This window comes from Suricata suricatta, chromosome 1, assembly GCF_006229205.1.
Source record: "Suricata suricatta isolate VVHF042 chromosome 1, meerkat_22Aug2017_6uvM2_HiC, whole genome shotgun sequence".
Lineage (NCBI taxonomy): Eukaryota > Metazoa > Chordata > Mammalia > Carnivora > Herpestidae > Suricata > Suricata suricatta.
This window is the reverse complement of record NC_043700.1, coordinates 126382280-126408329: the sequence shown is the minus strand read 5'-3', so window position 1 is coordinate 126408329 and position 26050 is coordinate 126382280. Positions and strand designations below refer to the sequence as shown.

The following is a 26050-nucleotide window of genomic DNA, read 5'->3' as shown; positions in this document are numbered from 1 at the left end:
TACCACATCTTGATCCACTCATCAGGTGATAGGCATTTAGGCTTTTTCCATGTTTTGGCTGTTGTTGACATTGCTGCTATGAACATTGGGGTACATGTGCTCCTATGCATCAGCACTTCTGTATCCCTTGGGTAAATCCCTAGCAGGGCTATTGCTGGGTCATAAGGGAGTTCTATGGATAGTTTTTTGAGGAACCTAGTGGAGGATTTTTTAAATGTTCAGTTATGTTATATTTTCCTTTCAACATACATCCTATAGAATTTTATAAACAAGCTAAAAATGAATAATCCTTTCATGTAAAATATCTTGAACATTTTAAATCTTCTGTAATATTATTGTTAATGGCTATAAAGTACTCCATCGTGTGTCTTTATCTTATACTGTGATTTCTTCGATCAGTTTCCAATTATTAAGCATGGGAAATATTTCTAATGTTGTAAGCAATGCTCTGATGAACATACCTTTAGCTAAATCTTTGCAGATAATTTCCTCCAAATAGAATAGCTAAGTCAAAGGCAAACACCTTTTAAGACATTTGATATATATTGTCTAATTCCCCCTCAAAAAGTTTGTACCAATTTATGCTTCCTGTGATCATGCCTGTTTCACCATATTCTTGCCTACTCTGGTTACTGTCATTTTTTTTTTATCATCACAAATTTGACAGATGAGGCAGTATCTTGTTTGTATTGTCCCTTTGCAAATAATTCTTCAAACATGAAATAAGTAGTAGTAAAAGTAATAAAATCTAGAGTGAAGTTTTTCTTTTTAGCTCTGCATAAAGTGTATTACCCCATTCTGTTTTGTTTTTTTGTTGCATGTTTCAAAGAATTGTCTTAGGGGCGCCTGGTTGGCTCAGTCGGTTAAGCGTCTGACTTTGGCTTAGGTCATGATCTCAGGGTTCCTGGGTTCGAGCCCCGCATCGGGCTCTGTGCTGACAGCTAGCTCAGAGCCTGGAGCCTGCTTCAGATTCTGTGTCTCCCTCTCTCTCTGACCCTCCCTGCTCATACTCTCTCTCTCTGTCTCTGAAAAATAAATAAAAGACATTTTTTAAAAAATTAAAAAAAAAAAAAAGAATTGTCTTAAAAGCACATTTGTATGCCCTAGAGTTGAAAGAATTCAAAATTCCCTCATAGTTTTCTAAGGAGAAGAAATAGTGCTAGGTGGTAAAAATTGCATTGAACCACACATTCAAAGACTTGGTTTCTAGTGGTAATAATGCTGTTAAATGGCTTTAGATCAATTTTTAAACCACATTGAGCCTTATTGTGCTAATTTTTTAAATGTGGAATTGGGTAATAATTTATAAGATACTGTCCAATTTTAAAGTTATTAGATTCTAATAAAATATGACTGAATTTATTTTAAGCTGAAAGGAAGAAACTCAGTGAGGTCTCATCAATTTATGATTAGAACCAATACCTTTGGCAAAATTAAACATTAGGCAGAATATCATAAAAATTAGTGTAGGTCTCCAATAATTAAAAGCATGCATAAAGCATAAAGAGCACTATATATATGTATATATATATATATATATATATACATATGCACACACACACATACACCTTTTTCTTAAATCGTAGTTTCAGAGAGCTAATGCAGAAGTATGACTCATTAGAGATTCATAAATGGTAACTTTACCTTTAATGTTTTTCTAGGTTACTTTTAGTGCAGACACATTTTAACTTGTTTATACCCTGTTGCCTCAGTTGATCTGTGTTAGATTCTGTATTTCCCATGGCAGACCATTTTCATGTTTTCTGCTCTATTTCTATTCTCAATTAAAGTGTAGCCTACTGGTTGGTTCATTGAGTATTAACAAACACTTATTGTTAAAGTTTTACTTAAATGGTATCTGTCACATGTTCCACACTTGGTTAAGTGGATAGAATTCCCACACCGGCCAGCCAAAGAAGAAACCAAAAAAAAATCCTCTGGTAACCTTCATTAGTGCAAACACATACATGCACATTAACACAAGCACATACACATGCACACACACACACACACACCTGTTGTCTTTGTCCTCAAGATTAGTCCTTTCATATTATTTTTTGTCCATTTGGACATAAGCTTTCAGTCTATTCTGAATCCTACTCCCCTCTGGAGTTTGATTCCTCAGCCAGTTATCCACTCTTGGCAAAACGTCTGGATATACAAGAGGTAAAGCAAATGCAGTGCGTAAACTCCACTTTTGTCTCCCCCATCTTCTGAGACCATGTTTTTCACTAGAAGCAGTAGGTGGGGAAAAGACTGATGACTATTATATCCCTAGTTGTCTCTATTTAGAAAAAAAAAGTCACAGGGTTCCAAAAACATGATTATGAATAGATACGTATATTTTGTAATTAAAAAGTACATGTTGTCCTTTAACTGTGATTTGTTTTAGAATACCTTAAATATCACTCCCTAAAACAAATGAAACTGTGTTCAATCACTCCACACATTACCAGTACTAAACCAAATCCTTATCATGAGCTTAATAACTGTATTACGTTAGTAATTAAGACTAATATTATTTTTAAGCATCTGAGTTTATCTAAAGGCCAAAAAAAGAAAAACGTATAAAACAGTGTGAAGCAAGGCTTTATATTTTACATCACTGTGGAAAATGAAACTGAGGAAGAACTTCTGTTTACATTCGGTAAACATATTCCATTCATGTTCTTCATAAAATCTACCGTACTTCTTTACTACAAGTTCCTGTGCTTGTATCAGATCACATAGTTATATTTTGGTGGCTTTACATGTAATTATTTTATTATTTTTATTATTATTATTATTATTTTCCCTTTATGGATAGCACTAAAGTAAATGGTAAATCTATTGATTTTACTTATGTGATTTGCAGAATTTCTTTGGCCCTGAGTTTGTGAAAATGACGATTGAACCATTTATATCTTTGGATTTGCCACGATCTATCCTTGTAAGTAATAAAACCAATTTGTGTCACTCTTAGAAAATAATTTGTTTTTTTAAAAAACAGTTAAAATTCTTACTATGTTTATTTTAATAGATGTTCTTCCTTTTTTTTTTTTTCCAACTGTAGACCAAGAAAGGGAAGACTGAAGATAACCGAAGAAAAGTAAACATAATGCTTCTGAGTGGACAGAGACTGGAACTGACTTGTGATACCAAAACTATATGTAAAGATGTCTTTGATATGGTTGTGGCCCACATTGGCTTAGTGGAACATCATTTGTTTGCTTTAGCTACCCTCAAAGGTACCAAGATATTTTAAGTTCAGGGTGTAGTATGGAAACTTGGCAACAAGCTGACTTTCATACCTGTTATTGCCCAACTTGTTTTGGGAAATGTTAACTACATGAACATGTCAGCAGTGAGAAGTAGGAGTTAGGAACTCTCTTATCCTAACTAGGTTCATTGTTTTAATAGCTGTGTCTTTTAGCATCTTCTATACCTGACCATGAAGATTTTTCTTTAGCTCTCTCTATACGAAAGTGGATTTTAATTATTGTATTTTGGGGACCATTATATATGTCAATTGCCTACATATGTACTCTAGAAATTAAGTATCCTGCTAATCTTAATTTGAATATATAGCAGGATCCTATTTCTGAATCCCCACATCAACTTCTTCAGCCTACTATCCTAGAAATATAGAGTGACCTTTTGAAATGTTTTCACTCATGAATGCAGATGAGTCATTTCACATATTTTTTAAGCTTTATGTGCACTGAACTTTGAAACATTCACAGTGGTCTCAGAGCACATTTTTAGTAGAACCACTCCTATTGAGCGTGGGTAGCTAAGTCTTGGGCATCCACATCCAACTTTGGCTCAGGCTGTGATCACACGGTTCCTGCGTTTAAGTCCCACATCAGGCTCACTGCTGTCAGCACAGAGCCCACTTCAGATCCTCTGTTTCCCCCACTCTCTCTCCTTCTGCTCCTCCCCTGCTGGCTTGCATGCGTGCGTGTTCTCTCTCTCTCTCTCTCTCTCTCTCTCTCAAAAATAAATAAAACATTTGGGGGGGCTGGGTAGCTCATTTGGTTAAGCATCCAACTTTTGGTTTCAGCTCAGGTCATGATCTCACAATTTCATGGGTTTGAGCCCCTCATCCTGCTCTGTGTTAATGGCACAGAGCTTGCTTGGGATTCTCTCTCTCTCTCTCTCTCTCTCTCTCTCTCTCTCTCTCTCTCTCTGCTCCTCCCCCACTCACACTGTCTCTGTGTTTTTCAAAATAAATAAGCTTAATTTTAAAAATTTCTGGGCGCCTGGGTGGCTCAGTCGGTTGAGCCTCCGACATCGACTCAGGTCAGATCTCACATTCGTGGGTTCGAGCTTCGCATCAGGTTCTGTGCTGACAGCTAGCTCAGAGCCTGGAGCCTGCTTCTGGTTCTGTGTCTCCTGTCTCTGCCCCCCCCCCCATGCTCTGTCTCTCTCTCTGTATCAAAAATAAATACAAACATTTAAAAAAATTTTCTTAATTAAATAAAAATAAAAATTTCTTTTTTTAGAAAAGAAGCCATTCTTATTTATCAGTTCAAATTTCCATAACTTCCTACTGCTTTGGAGTTGGGCTTTAATAAATGCTTTTTTAATAAATCATTATATTTATAAATTACTCTTCAATATTTTAAATTCCTGTTTACCTCAAAATGTAACCTAGCTTAGACAACAGAGTACCATAAATTATAATTAAGGATCAAATTATCCTGAAACCCTACAAGATCAGGGTAATACCTTCTTTGTCACAAAAGAAATATGTTTTTCAACTTATTTTATTGAATTCTTATTTCTCAAAAACTAATAATTCACTTTGTAGAGTCATCCAATAAATATTCAATTAGTGCCTACTAATGTTCTGTCACTTTACAAGTTGTAATTTTGTACTAATCAGGTAGTACCATTCACATGAATAATTAATCAGGATTTCTATTTATAATACATTAATTTATTAGACATTCTGGAGAATCTTTTACTTGGAAAATCAATATTTAAATGACATTAAAAATCAAAATAAAGGGGCGCCTGGGTGGTTCAGTCGGTTAAGTGTCCGACTTCACCTCAGGTCATGATCTCACAGTTCGTGGGTTCGAGCCCCGTGTCAGGCTCTGTGCTGACAGCTAGCTCAGAGCCTGGAGCCTGCTTCAGATTCTGTGTCTCTCTCTCTCTCTCTGACCCTCCCCTGTTCGCACTGTCTCTGTCTCTCTCTCTCAAATAAATAAAAACAGTAATAAATAAAATCGAAATAAAATGATGAGTATTGTTTCTCATAGGTTTCCATTGGAAGCTCAATAATAGTAAACAACAGCTAATATTTATTGAATGCCTATCGTATGCCACGTGCTTTCTCAAGTGGTTTATATACATTAGGTCATTTGTTCCCTACAGCAATGCTAGAAAGCGGGAATTGGCACTGTCCTGATTTTACAGACAAGAAAATTGATGTCTAGGAAAGTTAAATAATTTATTGAGTGTACCGCAGGTAGTAAATGATGTGGTGGAGTTGCATCCAGGTCTGTTTGCCCGTAGAACCTCGTTCTTACAAGACAGAACCATGGCATCTTGCCCCCATCCACATGCAGTGCCTCAGAGTTCCTTGCCATACTACTTAGCAATCTGGTTTTCTTGTGTGAAACTGTCTTGTGCAAGTCTGACTAGAAAAAAAAATTTGAAGGAATCAGAAGAAAACATTAAAGTATTTTTATTTTATCTGAATGTTTTCTCATTCTATTTTAGATAATGAATATTTCTTTGTTGATCCTGATTTAAAATTAACCAAAGTGGCCCCAGAGGGATGGAAAGAAGAGCCAAAGAAAAAGAGCAAAGCCATTGTTAATTTTACTTTGTTTTTCCGGATTAAATTTTTCATGGATGATGTTAGTCTTATACAGTAAGTACACAAGAGTTTCTATTTTTCTTTTTTTTGCTGCCTGGTCTTTTGACCATTTAGTTTACTGCTACTGAATTATTTGATTCATTGATCATAAAAGAAATATTTTCTTCAACATAGTGTATTAAATTCTTATGCCTTGAAAGCTAAATAATAGGGGCGCCTGGGTGGCTCAGTCATTTAAGCGTCTGGCTCTTGATTTTGGCTTAGTTGTGATCTTATGATTGAGCCCCTCCTTGGGCTCCATGCTAACAGCACAGCCTGCTTGGGATTCTCTGTCTTCCTCCCTCTCTGCCCTTCCCCTGCTCCTGCGCTCTCTCTCTCTCGAAATAAATAAACATTTTTAAAAAGGTTGATCATAAACCATCTTGGGAACTAAATTTATAGGCCAGTAATAAAAACCATCTTAGATTCAAGATAAAGCTTACATGTTTTCTGTGTGTATTTTTATTTCAGACACACTCTGACTTGTCATCAGTATTATCTTCAGCTGCGAAAGGATATCTTGGAGGAGAGGGTGCACTGTGACGATGAGACTTCTTTATTGCTGGCATCTTTGGCTCTCCAGGCTGAGTATGGAGATTATCAACCAGAGGTAGGATTTGTTTTTTCTCCAGGGCCACCTTTTTATTGATACTTCTATCCTCAGCATAAAAAAAAAACAACAACAACTGAACCTGGTTGATGTGTTTGCTATTTACATTTGGAGATTTTTGAGGCTAGTTTGGCACCTCAAAGTGACCATGTTCCCTGCATACATTCGTGTATAAAATCATACAGTGTAGCTTTCCTTTTCTTTCTTTCTTTTTTTTCCTGTGTAAAATTTCCTGTTTCACAATTTCAGAGTATCTCCTCCCAATTTCTAATTAGTAGATACCAGGCACAGGGCTTACCAGCCACATCTAGATCAAAGGGATCTTCTGCCTTCCACGTGGACCCATGCAGTATGGCCTAAGAACCTAGCAGAGCTCGAAAGGGCAGAGAACAGATGTTCTTGGCCAGTTGTTCCAGAAAAAAGTGGATCTAAGAGGAAGCCAGGGCAAGAGCATGCCACTCGAGTAGCATCCTTCATCACATGAACCCTGACTATCGTGACATTTGCCCCTTGTCGTCAGTCTCCTTAAGCTTGCTAATCAGTTCAGTCATTTTACCTCACTGAATGAAAGACAAAGACTGATGCATTTCCCCTAAAACTCCTCAGGGAGAAGTCTAAATAAAAGTGTCTTATCTCAGGATGCCTGGGTGGCTCAGTCCACTGGGCGTCCGACTTTGGCTCTGGTCATGAACTTACAGATCACAAGGGTGAGCCCCCTGGTGGGCTCTGCTGACAGCTGAGAGCTTGGAGCCTGTTTCAGATTGGTCTCTGTCTCTCTCTGTACCTCCCCTGTTCTCTCTCTCTCTCTCCCCCTCTCTCTCTCTCTCTCTCTCTCTCAAAATATAAATAAACATTAAAAAAAATTTCAAGTGTCTTACCTCTCAGTTTAGGCAAGAACTTTAAGATAGAAGGAAGAGGGCAAACAATTGCTTATACACACGTTCTCTTTTCCAGGTTCATGGTGTGTCTTACTTTAGACTGGAGCATTATTTGCCTCCCAGAGTGATGGAGAAACTTGATTTATCCTATGTTAAAGAAGAGTTACCCAAATTACATAATACCTATTTGGGAGCTTCTGAAAAAGAGACAGAGTTAGAATTTTTAAAGGTAAGCATGCAAGGTTACAAATGATAAACTTTGTATCTTTTTCAAAGTAAGCAAGAAATGTTGGAGGACATGTATCTAAAAGCTCATTTGCCAATAACTGAATACTATTCATTATCTCATCTGACTTATTCCAGATTAAAACCATAATATTTTAATTATCTTGTAAAAGAGAGAACTGAAGCTCAAAGAAGCAATGTAACATTTCCAAAGTCGATGGCTGGTATCTGGGACAAAACAGTGATTTGAACCCATATCTGTCTGACAGTGGATTCTCTGCTTTTATTCCATTTCATACTCAAAATACATTATAAATGTATCAAGATATATTATAAAGAAGTAACAACTGGATTTTTGCAACTGACTAGATCTAGGAGTTGAGTTCATATTGATTCTAGAATTATTTTGGTTTTTTTTCTTAAAAGGATTAAAATTCAATTATATCTTCTAAAAATGGTCTTTAAACTAATATCAAACAATTAACATAATAGAAGGGGGTCAGAAAAACTGGTTTATGGTTCTAGTTCTACCATAACTAGAAGGATAGCACTATATTAACTTCCAACACGAATAGCAAGTATAGTGTTCTGTTGAAAAGAAACTTTTAGGACATTCTCCTAGTTCACCTCCCTAACATGTAACAGTATTCCTTCCATCTGCTGCCTCTTATGAAGGGAGCCAAGTTTCCCAGCCCTACAAGTGTCTGTGAAAGGGTTTCACTGACAGACTTACACCACCTTAATCTAGAATTTATGGTATGAAAGACAAGGTGGTTTATTTTGTTTGAGTCAACATTTAAAGGCAATAAATTATGTAGTTATGTTTTCTCTTGGTTATTACATTTTTATACTTGTAGAACATAAATATCAAAATCTGTCATTTTTTATTAGCACAGGTAAAAGATTAGCACAGTGGCAAGAATTTGTATAGGAATTTATAGTCAGACAGCCTTGCACTTGAATTCTTGTTTCAATCAGCTTTGTGAACTTGGACAATCTATTTAACCTTTTTGAGCTTTAGCTTTCTCTGTGTAGGTAGCATGCTTAATGCATAAGTAGGTTGCCCTACTCCTAAATAATATATACCATTACTCTGTTCTCTTTAACTTTAGCATCTTTCTTCTAACCTGAAGTTTTTAAAATCTCATTAAAACACCTATCTAAAGTTACACTTCTGCTCTATACTGTATTGCCTTTGAAAAACCTTCATCTTTCTGCAAAACTGTTTTATTGAGGCATAATTGACACATAATAAAATTAACAACTTTTGAGTGTTCAGTAAATTTTGAGAAATATATACAGTTGAGCAACTATCCCTATAATCATGATGAAGAACAAGGGTTAGCAAACTGTGGTTTGTTTATTTTGTAAATAAAGTTTTATTGGAACTTGGCCATACTAACTTGTTTGCATATCGTCTATATCTGCTTTCACACTGTAACAGCAGAGTTGAGTAGTTAAAGCAGAAATCGTATGACCCTCCCCCACAAAGCCTGAAGTATTTACTATCTGGCCCTTTGTATTTTTTAAAATTATTTATTTAAGTAATCTCTACACCCAGCATGGGGTTGAGTTCACAACCCTGAGATCAAGAGTCATATGCTCTTTGGACTGAGCCAGGCAGGTGTCCCATATCTGGCCCTTTAAAGAAGAAGTTTTTCCTACCTCTGATATAACAGATTTCCAACACCAAAAAGGTGTCCCTTTACAGTCTGTCTGCTCCCCCTACCCCCACTCCAGCCCTTGGCAACTACTGCTCTGCTTTCTATCACCATAGTTTTTTCTTGTCTAGAGTTTCATGTAAAGAATTATATATTATGTAATCTTCTGTATCTGTCTCTTCTCACTTAGAATAATACTTCTGAGATCTATCCATAGTATGGTATGTATCAGTAGGGGTTATTTTTTTTCTTTCTTTTTTTTTTATTGCTGGGTAGTTTTCTTTCGTACAGATACACTTTCATCAGTTAATGGATATAGAGCTGCTATCAACGTTCAAATACACTGTTTTCTGTGAACATATATATAGTTTATATTTCTTTTGAGTAACTACCTGATAGTACGGTTGCTGGGACCTATGGTAAGTGGATGTTTAACTTTATAAGAAACTGCCAAATTGTTCTAAAATGGGTGTCCAACTTCATAGTGTTACCAGTAATGTGTGAGATTTCTAGTTGCTCCACATCCTCAATTCTTGGTACGTTCAGTCTTTTTCACTTTAACTATTGAAGTGGGTAAGTAATGGCATATCATTGTGGTTTTAATTTATATTTCCCTAATTACTTTTTACATTGGGCATCTTTTCATGTGTTTATATCTGGTTATGTGTCTTCTTATTGCTGAGAAGTACGGGGTTTTTGTATATTCAGGATGCAATTCTTTATCAGATATATATTATATATATGTATTTATAGTTATCTCCTAGTCTGTGGCTTGCCTTTATATTTTATCATTGACTTCTGAAGAACAAAAGTTTCAGTTTGCCAATTTTCACTTATAAGATTCATTTCTTATGTCCCATCAAAGAAATCTTTGTCAAGCCTACACCCACAATGATTTTCCAAGCTTTACAGTTTTAGCTGCTATATTTAGGTCTGTGATCCACTTGGGGTTAATTTTCACATACTGGGTGTAGTAAGGGTCGAGATTCACTTTTTTGTGTGTGAATATCCATTTAATTGAGCACATTTGTTGAAAAGACTTCTTTCCATATTAAAGTTGATGGCACAACTTCTGTATCTTTATGTCACCTTTTACCAAGGTGCATTGCTATGGTGTCGTATTGTCCCAACAGGTCTGTCAAAGACTGACAGAATATGGAGCTCATTTTCATCGAGTGCACCCTGAGAAAAAGTCACAAACGGGAATATTGCTTGGAGTCTGCTCTAAAGGCGTCCTGGTATTTGAGGTTCACAATGGAGTTCGCACATTGGTCCTTCGCTTTCCATGGAGGGAAACCAAGAAGATTTCTTTTTCTGTATGTTCATTTTAACTCTGTTTCATTATATTTTAAAATAGATGTTATCTATTCCAAATGTAACATATTAATTGATTTTCCTTAGTAAACTCTAGACCCTTCTATTCAGTAGGGCTCAAAAATTTTAATACTATTTAACTCTTTCTTAGTTGTAGGAAGTATTATGGAGATTTTATTTGGTTTTAGTTTTCTCAGGAAGTGATTTTATTTTTTATTTTCTTAATTAATTTTTTTAATAGAGTAGATTCCTTAAGGCCCCTCACTCATTCAGCCCATCCTCCCTCCCACAACCCCGCCAGTAACCCTCTGTTTGTTTTCCATATTTAAGAGTCTCTTATGTTTGTCCCTCTGCCTGTTTTTATATTATTTTTGCTTCCCTTCTTTCATGTTCTTCTGTTTTGTATCTTAAACTCCTCATGTGAGTAAAGTCATCTTGCCATTTGCAACTACGTGGATGAAACCTGAGGGTATTATGCTAAGTGAAGTAGTCAGAGGAAGTGATTTTTAAAAGAATAGTAGTATACATTCCTAGCTGGTTACATGCTCAATTAACTTTAGTTAAATTACAACCAAGTTGACTTTTCTGTTAATTCAGAACTTATTCTAAGATACTAACTTCTCACATGGAGAAACTCCTCTAATCTATTTAAAATAAAATTGTCTAACTCAATACTGGGTCCCTCACAGCAACTGTGTTCGAATTTTAGCAGTCCAGAAATGTACTGGATTTTATGAACTAAAGGACGTTTTTAGTTTTAATGTCCCAGGACTTTCTGCAGATTTAAGCTTTAGTGTATACTCTCTGTGGTGATAAACTTTTAGAATATCATGTTTATGAAATATAGTGAGCTGTAAAGCCATATTTTGATTTTGAAAGTACTTGTGGAGTATCTGAACATTGAAATGCAATTGGGAAGCCCAAGAGATGAATCAAAAATTATGTTGAGGTATCTGTTTTCGTAATGGTATTCAGAGACTACTGACATCTCTAGTTCCTATTTGGGCTGAAATATGGTCTCACTAGAACAAGATTTGTAAGGATACCCGTCTCAAGGTCCCAAATCACTCTGGTTAATCTTCAACCTTGAGACCTTTTGAAATCAGTTCTAGACTTGATGCTTAGTTGGTTGGTTTCCTGTGAAACTCAGAGGTACCACTAAGATTACCAGATAATAATATGTTCTCTCAGGAAAGCCCAAACATTCTCATTTTCTAAGATAGTCAAGACCAGGAAATTACCTGGGTATAATTTACCTTCCCCAATGGAAATGCTGGCAGAGCAAATATCTATGGGAAACCTTAGATTAATTAAATACAAATCTAATTTTGACCAGTTTACAAAAGGCAACAAATCAAATAAATTGTCCAGCATTCAGCTCTCTGTTGTTTGCCAAGCTATCACACTAGCTCTGCTGTATATAGAAGGGGCTATGATTAGCTCATCTTTAAAGATCTCCAGTAATAGAGAATAGACCACATTCCCAAGAAGACTGATCCTTGTGTTTAACAAAACTTGTTTATCCTAAAGTTCCTTCTCCAACACAGAGCTCTCTCTTTAGCCCTCCTTTTTTTCCCCACTCGCCTCTGGGGAGATGGAAAAGTCACCCTTTGCCCTTCTCATCTCTCACAATTGAAATCCCTTGGGCACATTTCTTATCCAGTCTATCAGTAAACACTTAGAGTAAATTATTTTTATAATTTGTTTGAAACCTGTAACTATTTGAATAGTTAAGTAGGTATATTACTGATAATCAAAATACTAGTTTGCTGCTACTCTGTCTTTAACTCCTCTTTACTACATGCTGATTTCCATTTTTAACAAAGAGAGAACAGAGATTTCATTGGCAATACATCCAGCTAGAATTTAATAATCTTATTTTGTTTTTATTGCACTGATTACATATTTTTAATAGCTGGATTCTATTTATGGCAAGTGGTACTAGTTTTCTACTTATAGTTGTGATATAAAGCTTAAATGAGTTTATGTAAGTAAGCAAAGTCAATTTCAAAATTTATGAATAAACGAGATCAGAAATTATGAAGACACCTGCATGATTGAGGTTTGAGTAATACTCTGTTGTTCTGTCATTTGTGAGGCTTACCAAATTTGACTTTCCTATGCCTGCTTCTCCATTTTGAACACAAGGGACATGAATAGGGAAAATAATTGCACAGTAGAAGCAACCAAAAGCTAGAGTAGAATCTAACTGGATCCAAGCAAGTCTCCAGAGATACTAGTCTTAGATCCCTGGCATGCTGAATGTTAATCTTTTAAGAAGTACAAATCACCTGTAAGCCTCACCAGAGGTTGCAACATTTCAGATGCCCTCTTAAGCAAGAGACATTCATTTTTCAATAAACATATGAGAGATAACACTACCTGGTGGTTCTCCTGTTTCTCCTGAATTTGAATGCAGGAATCAGTCTTTCTAAATATTGATGTGTTTTATCTCTCATGCCAGCAGCCATGTTACCCAGTGCTTCTCCATTCCCACATGTTAACTTATCACAATTTCTATCCCAGCCTACAGGCCAAGATTCTTCTTGGCAGAATCACAGCTCTTATATATTAATAAATCAATTTTTGTTGAACTTCATTTCCTTACCCAAGAAGAACATATTTCCGTAGTGTCTTTTTCAAACAGATTTTGTATTTGTAAACATTGTAGTAAATTCAAAATGTCAATAATCTCATTAAAGGAAATTTTTCCCTTGCCGATATCTGGTATACTATCTGATCCAGGCTATAATTTCTGAAAGTGACAAACAATATTAATTTCATTTGTTTCCTGAATCTGTACAATCACAGGGTTATATTTTTTTCATGTTTATGTTAGAGGCACGTCAAGGAATACTCATGCCTCATGGGAAATAAAAAGAATATCTCTACTTATTAATTACTGTTTACAGAATTTAGTTATGTCAGAAGGTGATAGGAAAACATCCTAATTATTAATATCCTTGATTAATATTGTAGAAAAAGAAAATCACATTGCAGAACACATCAGATGGAATAAAACATGCCTTCCAGACAGACAACAGTAAGGTGTGCCAGTACCTGCTGCACCTGTGCTCTTCCCAGCACAAGTTCCAGCTGCAGATGAGAGCGAGACAGAGCAACCAAGATGCCCAAGATATGGGTAAGGAGAAGCAAACTGGGTCAGACGATTAGGGGGTGTGCTTGATTTTTGCCACAAATTTTAAGAGAATTTCCATGTTGAAGATGAAAGTTACAAGGTATGTAGATGTTCAATGGCTAAGTCAAGTTTATGAAGGTGCCACAGATGAAGCCAAGATTTCAACTTCATGTTCATTTTGAAAACAGTACCCCATATCTGTCAGGGAGTATCTGTTGAAATCTTTTTTTTTGTATTTATCATTAGACTAACTGATGTAAGTATTAAATTTGGGTCAGAGTCACTACCCATAGTAAAGTTACATACTATTTGGGCAGGAAAGACCAATGTGCATGAAACAATAGTACACAATAGAGGGTCATGGTTTTAATAACAAATCCTATCATACAGAATACATGATCTACACTGTAAGAAAAAAGGGAGATCAGAGGCCAGAATGTTTAAGTAGGTTAAAGATAAACGGCAGGGCTTTCCAGGTGAGGGGGAAGTACATGGGAAACAGGGCAGGGAGCAGGGGAGGGTGCATCCAGGATGGTGGAGTTACACGCCGTAACAGGTGGGGGCGGCAGGTTTCCCCATTAGGTTTTCCTGAGTGTGTCCCTACTCAGAGACTGAGATGCATAACCACCATGCCTAGTATAAATGCTCAGGAGAGTGGTTTCAGTTCCTTTTGAAAAGGAACCATCAGAAGGAACTAATTCAGCTCTGAAAAAAATATCTGTCAGAACTGAAACATTAGAAGACTACTCTGTAAGACCACATGTAGAGATTAAAGTTATAGAAAACCTAGTTGCGCATAGTAAATTCTTACAGTTTTTTGTGACATACTCTGACGAATTTGATCTTGAAATTTAATGGAATGGCACCAGTGACCGTTTGCAGCACAGAGTGTCCTATGAATGCCATATCCAAACTTCCTCACATCTTGAAATCCTACCAAAAAATGTGTCCCCTATAGGATCAGACTGGGGTGATGACAGCCTATGAATAGATGTTTCTCACTCTTTCGTGGTCAAGATGGTAGGGTCTGTATGCTTATTAAAAATGAAGATTCCACAAACCTCCCTGAAACTTGGTGAATCACCATCTTTGGGTATTGGGTCTCTGGAATCTGCATTTTAACAGGCTTTCCTCAGTAATGATTTTTATGTATGCTAAAATATGGTGATTATGTAACGTAATCTAATTATGCCTTTTCTTTCTGTACTTTGCTCTCCTAGAGAAACTGTATGCTCTTATATTTTAAAAGTGCAGTGAAGTATCAAACTTATTAGAGCTATCAGTTTTCCTACTTGGAATAATACTCTATTCAATACAGATGAAAATTGAACCATTGAAGGTTGCACCATTACAGATGTGGTATAATGTGCTATAATGAAAAACAATCTAAAGACAAAACTACAAAGTTAGCCTTTCATCCTCAACACTTCGTACACTGAAGAACAATATAGTATAGGAGTTAAGAGCATGAACTATGGAGCCAGACTGCCAGTGTGCAAACCTCACTCCACTACTGACAAGCTCTGAAACCTTGGGCAGGCACTTAAACTCTCTGCCTTAGTTCCCCATCTGTAAAATGATTATCATAATGATAATACCTATATCGTGAGGTTGTTGTAAAAGTGAAATGAATTCATACATGTAAACAACTTAAAGGTGCCGATACAGAGTAAGTATTGAATAAATATTATTGTTATCCTCACCATCATCAACATTGTTTTACCACTACTACCGCTGATAAAAATAGTAGTAGTAGTAGCAGTATAGTGACCCCTTTAGGAAAGTAACTGACTTCTTGGAGTCTCATTTTCTTGATCCACAAAGTAGGAATGCCCTATGTATTTCACAGGTTTGCACCAAGGAACACAAAGCTGTGTATCCTTGAACTCCTATGTTAAACCACTTTAAGACAGTATTATCTACATCTTATCCCAGATTTTCTTAAACCTTCAAATGAATTATTTTTTGCTTAAAATGGCTTAAAAGTAACTACCTGCGTACTTAACTATTTGCACTAGACAAGTGAAAATAACTGGTATTGTCTTTAAGAGGCTGGTGGGCTAACAGTTATATGTTACTTCTTTCACATTATAGAATGTTGGTGCTAGAACCTTAGAGGCCATTAAATCAAACTTCTGCTGGCAAGGAAACAGGCTCAGAGCATAGTGTCTCACCTAACCTCATAGAGGTCAAATGAGGCTGGAACCCTGATATCTTAATTTCTATTTGATAAGTTTTCATCAAATAGAATTAATTTCATACATAAAGTCAAATGAATAATCATTTGTTGAGCACTTACTACTTGTAAGATATCATGCTGGGTGCTGTGGGGTAACAAAAATAAATGAAGTCTCTCTCCCCAGAAAAGCATATACTTAAGTTGACAGTAGAAGGGGATACAAAAGAGTACAAGGGACTGAACAAATAGCACAAGCAGAGATGAGGTAGTGTGGATTGCAGACACCGTGCGGAACTAGCGAGCCTTTAAGTTCAAATTTGAAACATTAGTATTAGGATGTAGGCTCATTCCAGTGTCCTTTCCCATCCTGGCGGTCCATATTGGGGTCCTTTCCAGGTGAAAGGGATTAAGGACAGATCAGATAAATGGTGGTTTATGCTTCCATCCAACCCATACATGCAGTACTTTAAGTCCTACCCAGGAGGAGGCTATGACTGGAGTTGAATAGCATAATCTTTGATAGGTTTACAAAACAGTTTGTCCCTATTTGTCCCAAAGTTTGGTGTACTTTGTCCTTATGGGTGAAGAAATCTGTTGGGTGTAAAGGCATTTCTTGGTAGTTGAATCTGTGTAAGACTCAGTTTTGTATCTTTGATTATAGTTTGCTCTCAAAGCAAATATATATATATATTTACCTGCTCTGCTAAAACTGTTATCTTAAGGTAACAGATCATTTGGGAATTTTTAAACCAGTATCTTATTTTTATTCTCATGTTTTAACTTGGCATTCACTCCTACTTCAGAGAAAGAACATTGAGTTTTCCTGTTGATAATGAAACCTATCTAATCTTCATTCTGATGCATATTAAAAATCTTAAGTGTTGTCCTATCTTTTTATGTCTGAGGTGAAATATTAATTATTAATCTTCCTAGGAATTGGAAGATAAATGAAACAGAGTTGGAAGATCAAAATTAGCAACATTTGACTTTTTTTTTAAGGAAGTTTTGCAGCTGTTTTATATAGTGGTGCAGCCTTAGTCCTTCTAGAGTGCAACACAGGGTTGGTACTTTCCATGGGGACACCGAACAGGGCGCATTGTAATGTGCATTACTAGTGCATGAACAACGAAATCATTTGAAATTTTGTGCTCCTGGCCCTTTATTTACATGAAAGAATTTTGATGCTAAAATTCTGTGATACAGTGCTACTTAGTTAATAGCCTCAAATGGTCAAATACTTCCATGACATTGGCTCTCACAAAATAGATTAATCAGGCACTTGTTGTAAAGTATTTCTCTAAATTTAGCCTCTGAAAGACTTTGGATGTGTATTTCAGAGTGAAAGGAATTTAAGCATAAAGAGAACCCCAGCTTCTTGATTATGTTAATTAAAAGAAACCAATAAAGAAAGAAGGCAAATAATTCCTTATTCTCCCATGGCACTTGAGCCTCACTTAAATTACAGAAAATCAACGAAGTGGGAAGGTGAGATTGGGATAGTAATGAAATAACAAAAAATAATTTTCTGTAAAAGCTTTTTTTCCGTGGTGGTAACATTTTTATTGAGGTATAATTCACATCCTATGTGGTTCACCCACTTAAAGTGTACAATGCAGTGGTTTTTAGTATATTCACAGACTTGCACAACCATCACCACAGTCTGCCAGTAGCTTTTTAAAACCTAATGATCAAGAACTTTTTCTCTGAGCAAAATTCTCCTCTGCGTAGCTTCTTTTTCAGGCATGATCTCACTATGTTGGCCTTCCAGGCTTCATCTTTCCCTCTCCCCATCCTTGGCTTACAGGTATTTTAGCAAAGACACTGCTGGGGTTGAAAATTTCCATGCCAAATGTTGTTGTCATTTTTAACTGAAACCCGAAATTTGGAGTCAGCAAGCCAGAAGCCCAAACATAATTAGATGCACAACGTTCGTTAGATGAAGTAGAGAAAGCTACAGGGATGGAGAGATGGTTTGAAAACCAGAATCTTCCAGCCTCCTTTTTCAAATCCTCGATTGCCACAGTTGGAAAGCTACTACTTACCTTGGCAATCAAAACAGTTTTAAAAAACTGCATGCTGTATTTGGTTTATTGAAATAACTCTTCTCATAAAGGTATTGCGGTGTTCCCATCGTGTAAAGCCATCCTATTTCCTTGTAGAGAGAGCTTCGTTTAGGAGCCTGAACCTCCGAGCAGAGTCCGTTAGAGGATTGAATACGGGACGAGCAGTCAGCACCGGCAGTCTGGCCAGCAGCACCCTGAACAGACTTGCCCTTCGGCCTCTGTCCGTTCAAGCTGAGATTCTGAAGAGGCTCTCCTGCTCAGAGCTGTCGCTCTACCAGCCATTGCAAAACAGTGCAGAAGAGAAGAGGGACAAAGCTTCCTGGGAGGAAAAGCCTAGAGGGATGAGTAAATCATACCACGATCTCAGTCAGGTCTCTCTCTGTCCTCATCGGAAAAATGTCATTGTTAACATGGAATCCCCACCACAAACTGTTGCGGAGTTGGTAGGAAAACCATTACACCAGATGACAAGATCTGATACAGAATCTTTGGCAGGATTCACAAAACTTAATAAGTAAGAACGTAATTACCCAACTACGTCTTTGTAAATTCTACATTTCATACATTTGTTTTTGTTTTGACGTTTTATTATTTTCACCATATCTTTTTACATTGACACATCCCCCTCCTACCTTCCTTTTCCCTCTTTAGTTCAAAGTCTGTTGCAAGTTTAAATAGAAGTCCTGAAAGGAGGAAACATGAATCAGACTCCTCATCCTTTGAAGACCCTGGTCAAGCATATGTTATAGGTCAGCATAAACAAGCTTACCTTCTTTCTCCCATACTTCATGCTCGTAGTGAAGTGAATGAAATGATGTTAGCTACCAAGATAGTATTTTTACTTCTTTGTCCTAATTGCCAAAACTGCTCATGAATATGAAATTTTAGGCTGCTTAAAAATGCACCAAGTCAAATCAAAAACTGATTTAACAAGTGATTACTTCATGACACAGACTGTTACTTCCCTTTCCCTTGGTCACAGAGAAAAACCATGACAATCTTGCTGAAAGAACCGACACAGCCTGGTACCATGGCTTTGTTTGGGATAGCCTCCCTCTGGATTTTCCCCACAAGCTTGTGAGGGTGGACCCCACTCATACTATAGTTTTTAAAGAAGGGTTTATTTAGGGCACTTCCAGCCTAGCATGAATGAAACTGTCTCTGAAACCAGATAATTTTATGAAATGTACTATGGTTGGTAGCTGGAAATCCTTAGTTGATTTAAGTGTTTTTCCAATTCTCGCGGCTAGCTGGGGCATATGAATTATTTAAGTGTAGAATTTTATAGATGTATACTACCTTATAAATAGTTCAGGTTTCTTGTTGTTTTAGGCATCTTAAAAGGGAAAGGCACTGGAATCTTTCAGAGGAGTAGATATTTAAGCACAGAGGTGTGAATGACTACCCAGAGTAAGAAACAGCTGGGGAGACAAAAGAGAAACAAGGACGACCTCTTCTGCTGCTGTTTTACCAAATAATCCTAATTAACTCTCGCTGAGACCAAAGTTTGATCGTTGAGCCCTAATTACACAAAGTGTAAAAATAATTCTCTTATGTGTAGTTGGATTGAAGATCTGTGGAGTAAATGAAGTCAAAAGAGACTTCTAGTCTATTGTTGACAGATATTTTTGAAAAGTAACATTACTGTATTGATGTAGGCTTCCACAGCTTTCAAAGATGAGACTATCATCAATTTAAATTGATGAAAGACTTCAGATAAAAGGCAAGATTTCACCCTATAGGTCACCCAGTATGTTGAAAATAGCCTAAGAAGACACCAATTCAATCTTTCAAAAATACTTTTCAACGTGTATTCATATATAATGGGATCTCATAGATTCTAAGCTATTTTCATTAGAAAAGCATTCATCTACATAAAAATTCATCATAGATATAGAATAGTTAATATTTTTCTGCATTTATTTTTTGATTAAGATTATTCATTCTGATGATTGAATTTTCTTTTAACATTTGAACAAATGCTTCTAAAACTCATTTCAGTTTCATCATTTCATATTTGACATATCAAAATGTCATTGTCAAAAACAATACACTTGTATTTAAATTTATTTGCAAAACAAGCTGATATGCTTAACTTGGACATTGTCAGAAGACGTTTTTTGAGTGTAAATTAAAAAAATGATGTCGTCTTAATGTTTTATTGATTTTTATGAATTTATCAGAAATTACTACAATAGTATCTGACCATTTTATAAAATGTCTAATAATTTAATTTATGCCACAGGAATGACTTTGCATAGTTCTGGAAATTCTTCATCCCAAGTACCCTTAAAAGAAAATGGTAGGTTTATAAAATGTTTTTCCCCTCATTTTCATATCTTTTCTCCTGTACCTCATGAGATCATCCTGGACATAATATTGAAGAGTCTTCATCTCCATGCTGAGGATTTAAGGCTTTGTCTTGGAGTCAGAGGAGAGCTGTATTTTTCAGCACCATGGTGATGTGATGGGAGCTGTGATTTAGATTAATACTGATGAACTAGAGAAATGGCAAATTATAAATACAGACACTAATTGGGAAGTTAAGACAGTAGTTCAGGTGGAAGGTAATTTTGATTAAAGAGTTTTAACTGAGGATGCTTGAGCTGGATCTGAATATAAAAGGAAGAATAATCCAGGCAAGCTAGTGAATAAGCATTCCAGACCAAGGTCATAGTGTCATCAGACAAGTGACAGAGACAAGTGAGAGGATGACAGACTTAGGTAACTGCAAGGGTCTCGGATGAAGGCATATGGGGCCGGAATGATGCTCGAGAACTAAATAGGGACTACCTCCGAGTCTTATCAAAAATATTATGGAAAGATTTAAAGACATTAAGTGTTGAGATTTACGGTTTAGAAGGTGTCTAAGAAGTAACACAGTCGTAGAAAGAAATTTTGTATAGTGACCTGAGTCCGTGGATTCAAATTTTTTAGTTTAGATTATAAAATACTTTTATCTACATTATCGTATTTGATCCTTTTAACAACTTTACTGAGTATAAAGAATATCTTATTACTGTGTATATAGGGCTTTTCTCCAAAAATGTTTCAGTTTTACCCTTAAGTTTAGTTCTCATTTTTCTGAAAGCCAAGGGAAAAATGAAAGTATAAGAGTAGATTGAACCCTATGAAACTAAGTTTTTGTAGGTTAAAACTGTCAGATACCAAGTGCATTTTGTATAATTATCATTTTTTAATAGAAATACACACACCAATTCTTCAAGACAGGAAAACTTTCCTCAGAAGTAGTATTGAGTCAGAGGGTAAAAATACAATATCTTAAAGAGTTCGCAAATTAAGGATTTTTTATCTCATTTTTTTAATGTATCAATACTCAAAAATATCTGAGGACATATTAAAGAAGGAAACAGTGAATTTATACTTGGGCATAAGTTACTAAGACCCTAATATATAGCTCTATGATGACTAAATGTCTTGCATGGACTGAATTTAGAATATCTCTGTACCTGAAATAGCTCAGTTTTAACATGTCCGTAATGGTAAAAACTTTGACTAATAGTTCTTGAGTACTTACTTGTGCCAAACACTGTTCTAAGGTAGGTGCTGATGTTATTTCCTTTTCACAAATAAGAAACCAGAGGTTGAGTTGTGCAGAAGTTCACAAAACTGGCAAGTGCGGGAGCCATGATTTGAATACAAGAAGTATATTTCCAGACCCCATACTCTAGTCTTTATACTGTCTCCTAGCATAATAATGCCTAATCATTTGTAGGTATTATTTCTATAGGTAAAGTTTTGAAAGAAGCTGGGTAATAACCTATTAGAAGATGAGAACCTAAAATGTTTTAACCTAGGATTTGATGGAAAAGAATAAGAATTTACACTGCCCACCAAATGAGTGACATGTACAGGGTAGTTGCTCTGTTTAAACCTTCAGAACCCTCATCTTCTGAGACTAGTACCCCCTACTGATGGCACCTCCTTCCTGAGGAAGGTGACCAACCCACCTTCCTGTGGAGGTGTGCGCCAGTTCTCTTGCAGACAAGTCTTGTTTTCTTCAAAATTCTCTTTGAATCCGTCCACGTAGCACTGAATTAGTGCTCTGTTGAGAATCAGGCTTTCATGCAATAGAGCATGGCAAACACATTTTTCCAAATAAGGTAACTGAGTACCCAAGAATTTTAAATTACTTGTCCTTGAATCAAATATAGGACTTCTCACTGTCATTTCAATATTCTTCTTTGCTAGTCAGGATTATTAGAAGACAATTAGAAATGAGCATCAGTTAATATTGAACTGTTCATCATTTAATACAAAGACCAACCCCAAAAAAATCAACCTTAACCTCTTATAATGTTCAGAGACCCTTAAAGAATGTGAAACTTGAAAAAGAAGATAAAAAGGCATGAGCCTTCTAATCTTATGAAACCAGAGATATGGTGAGGATTATAATCCTCTGATTAATTGTGATTTCAGGGAAAAAAAGGTTGCTTAATCTTTGAAAAAACAGACTTAAATTTCTTCCCAAGAGAATAAAAACCAGAGAAGAAAATATAGAACATATATAAGAATTATGTAAAAGTAGTTTCTTGTTTTACTATAACTCAGGATTATCATATAGTTGAAAAGTAACTTTTAATTTGTCACCTTCCTTCCTATCCAAACCACAAAAATGAGGTCAAACACTGGACTCTTAAAAATAATGTGCAAAGGGTACCTGGGTGATTCAGTCAGTTAAGCATCTGACTCTTGGTTTCATCTCTGGTCATGATCTCATTCAGAGTCCTGCATGGGGTCAAGTGCTCACAAAAGAATTCAACAGATAACAGGAATTAACCAGAAGCAATAAATAAAGTCAACTAAATTGAGACTGAAAGGAACTTTATACTATATTCAAACCAAGCTTTCACATTCTGTGGGTTGAGTTAAATAAGTCCCAGAGATGCTATATGACCCCAAATTTACAGAAATAAAACACCAAATTTTCCATTATTATCCTCCTTACCCAACCACTGAGGCAGTTAGTATATTAGGATAATAATGAAAAATACCTGCCTTTGTTTTTATACTAATAATGTCCTGCTGATTCATCATCCCCACGATTTGAAATGGGTCTTTTTCCCTAAAGTAAGTGATAGATTTATCCAGAGTCTACACTACCTACAGTCCAGTTCCTCCCAGAATCAGCAGCATGGAGCTGCTTGATATTTGACAAGGGTCTTTATCGATAACCAACAAAATCAATTTTTCTTGCAAGAAAAAAATTGTTGGCTCATACTTAGATTGATTATATGACAGAAATATGCCCATCCTAGGAAATTCTGTTTACTCACAGATATATCTATCATTAATATGTAAAGTTAATTTAGGGGACTATGTCCACATGAAACCTTAAGAGAAATGAGAAAGGCAACGGTGGAACTCACTCCTAATGCAGAGAAGATAGACATTTTTCTTCCTAAATTTTACATTTATCAGTTATAACAAAGAAATTTCCCAGGTAGACACTGGGGATGACATGAGCATCTGTTATTTTAGGAAGAGGAAATTTGAATTTGAGCCTCTTTTTCACTTTCAAATATTTGTAGAATTTGCTGTGATCATAGAATATACTAATGGAAAAAGAAAATTCTTCTAAGGATTTAAAAATATGTACTCCTCCCATATTAAAGGTTATTTATATAATAATAACAGTAACTCAGAAATGTCTTCATACTTGTGGGATGCCTGGAAGTCTCAATCATTTGAGCATCCAACTTTGACGCTCAGGTCAGGATCCCAGGGTCCTGGGATCAAGCCCCACGTCAACCTCTGCGAGCCTGCTTAAGATTCTCTCTCTCTGCCTTGGCTGTTCTGCCTCATTTGCTCTTTCTCTCTCTCAAATAAAAAAAGAAGAAGAAGAAATGTCTTGAAATATCTAGAAATGGTACCTGAAATATCTAGCAGCCTGGCTTACGAATTCACAAATTTTATTCAGTCCTCATTGAACTCTGTAAATATCTTTCGGTTAACTTGAGTTGTCATGTACTATATATTTTGGATACTTCCTCCTCTGTCTTTTTTGTTAAACCAGTGGAAAAGTATTTTGAACATGGATATGCGTAGAAGGCACATAGAATACAAAGAGAAACTGGGCATATTCACAGTACTGTCTAGTCACGTGCAGCAGCACACCTTCCTTCTTTCTGTTCCTCACATTAGTAAGTTCCTTTATATCTCTGGGAGTGGGGTGAGGGGCTGGGTGGAAGACATCCCTTTTAAAAAAAAAAAGTGGGGTTACAAAGCCTCCCTTTCCAAAAGAGTATATTTATCTCCGCTCTACTCAAATCTTATACTCTATCCAAACTGATGGATGACATTTCTCCGGGACCTTTTCTGCCTTCTTCCCATCTCAGCTTTTGCTAATTCCTTGTGTTGCTATATAACCAGCCCCATAATCTACTTATTAAAATCCTACCCCATTTCCTTGAAGTCTTCTTTATTTCTGTCAGGAAGGGGCCTCACCTCTCTTACACGCCTTATTCAGGCCTTTGTAATGCCGCTATTTCACTGACAGTGTTAACATTTCTATGTATCAGTAAGGCTCAATCTTTGCTCTTGTAGCCTAATCTGATTCAGCTCACATTTACTATGTAGCAGATTTCATATATATCATCTTGTTTTATTTTCCCAAATTGCCTAGTGAGAGACTTTGACAGTAAAGTTGTTCAGTCAACATTTTAAGGATGAAAGATTCATCAAATGAATGATTACTCACATCCCACTGGTGAATCCTTGAATATAGAGAGCTTAATCTGTTGCTCCTAATTAGGGAGATATGTTTTAAAAATTGGACATTTATTGTGTGTGTGTGTTTGTGTGTGTGTGTATTCCATCAATGTTTACCTGGGAAATATCTTTATGCACATACACACATGCTTATTAGCCAAATAAATAATATAAATAACCTATCATGTTAGTTCAAGCATTGGAAAAGAAAATGGCATTTTTATTCTTTGAATCAATACCTTTGACTTCTAACATACCCCTTAGGAACATTAAGAATATTGATTAGTTTTACAATTGAAGACAAAAACAATTTACATAAAGCAAACAGACTTTATCTTCACAACGGTGACAAAAGTTTACATTTACTACTTAACCTGATCTTATTCTCTTGTTTATTTTATTTTATGGGTTTTGTTCTGTTGTAGCTTGTATTTGGTTCTAGCTGAAAATTAGGATATTTGTCTATTTTGGGATAAAAGTATTTTGGATACTTAGATGATAATATTAAGCTAGGCATTAACTAATTCATGTACTTTGTATCATATATATACATGTGTGTATCTGCATACATAATATATAAGGCTCTTCACACCATTGCCCAGGGGTTTTTTTGGGGGGGGGTCTTATAAATTAATTAGAAATACTGAATTACTTCTACTCTTATTGACTATAACTAAGTTTATAACTATGTTTTGGTGAAAAAGAAACAATGAAATAGGAACATGTATACTCCAGGGCACTAACAAACTTGCATTAATGCTTAGTGCTTAAGAGATAAAATTAATTTACTCCAGAGAGCAAATGATTGCTGTTACTCCTTATGATATTAAGTGCTTTATTTCTAGAACATGAAGTTATCACATTTGCGTCATTTAAGCAATTAATACCTGTTGTGTAAAAAAATTACTACTTATTTTATGACCTATTCATACCGTCTCAAATCCATAGTTATCCATATGTTGGCAGATCATCTGTAATGTTCAAAAAGCTTCAATGTGTGTAAGAATCATGCAGAGATGAATTGGAGGGCTTAGATTACATAAATATCTTGCTGAGTGTGTTGTTTTCATCTACCACCACATCACACACGAACCTTTTGAACTAACAAATTATAATTAGCATTAAAAAGGTATATTGATTTGTAGCGCTGCTAAGACAAGGTTCCACAGATGGGGTGGCTAAAGCAACAGAAATTTACTTCTCACCATTCTGGCTAGAAGTCTGATATCAGGGTGTTAGAAGCCTTGACTTCTGAGATCTCTCTCTCTCTCTCTCCTTAGCTTAGGTGGCCAGCTTCTCCCTCTGTCCTCACATGGTCTTCCCTCTGGATGCACACACACATGCACATGTCTGTATTCAAGTTTCCTCTTATGAGGACACCAGTCATACTGGACTGGGACT

At 36.0% G+C, this 26050-nt stretch overlaps 1 protein-coding gene across 1 annotated transcript in view; it reads left to right on the top strand.

Annotated features, from left to right (window-relative positions):
* The window catches only part of PTPN13 (protein tyrosine phosphatase non-receptor type 13), a 189152-nt gene that overhangs the window by 112365 nt on the left and 50737 nt on the right, over positions 1 to 26050 (top strand). Inside the window, exons 11-20 of the mRNA XM_029943587.1 lie at positions 2855 to 2929; positions 3053 to 3227; positions 5710 to 5863; positions 6320 to 6458; positions 7413 to 7565; positions 10356 to 10538; positions 13516 to 13678; positions 18014 to 18431; positions 18569 to 18666; positions 20163 to 20219. Of these exons, the coding sequence (XP_029799447.1) occupies positions 2855 to 2929; positions 3053 to 3227; positions 5710 to 5863; positions 6320 to 6458; positions 7413 to 7565; positions 10356 to 10538; positions 13516 to 13678; positions 18014 to 18431; positions 18569 to 18666; positions 20163 to 20219 (1615 nt within the window). The remainder of the gene's footprint in view (positions 1 to 2854; positions 2930 to 3052; positions 3228 to 5709; positions 5864 to 6319; positions 6459 to 7412; positions 7566 to 10355; positions 10539 to 13515; positions 13679 to 18013; positions 18432 to 18568; positions 18667 to 20162; positions 20220 to 26050) is intronic.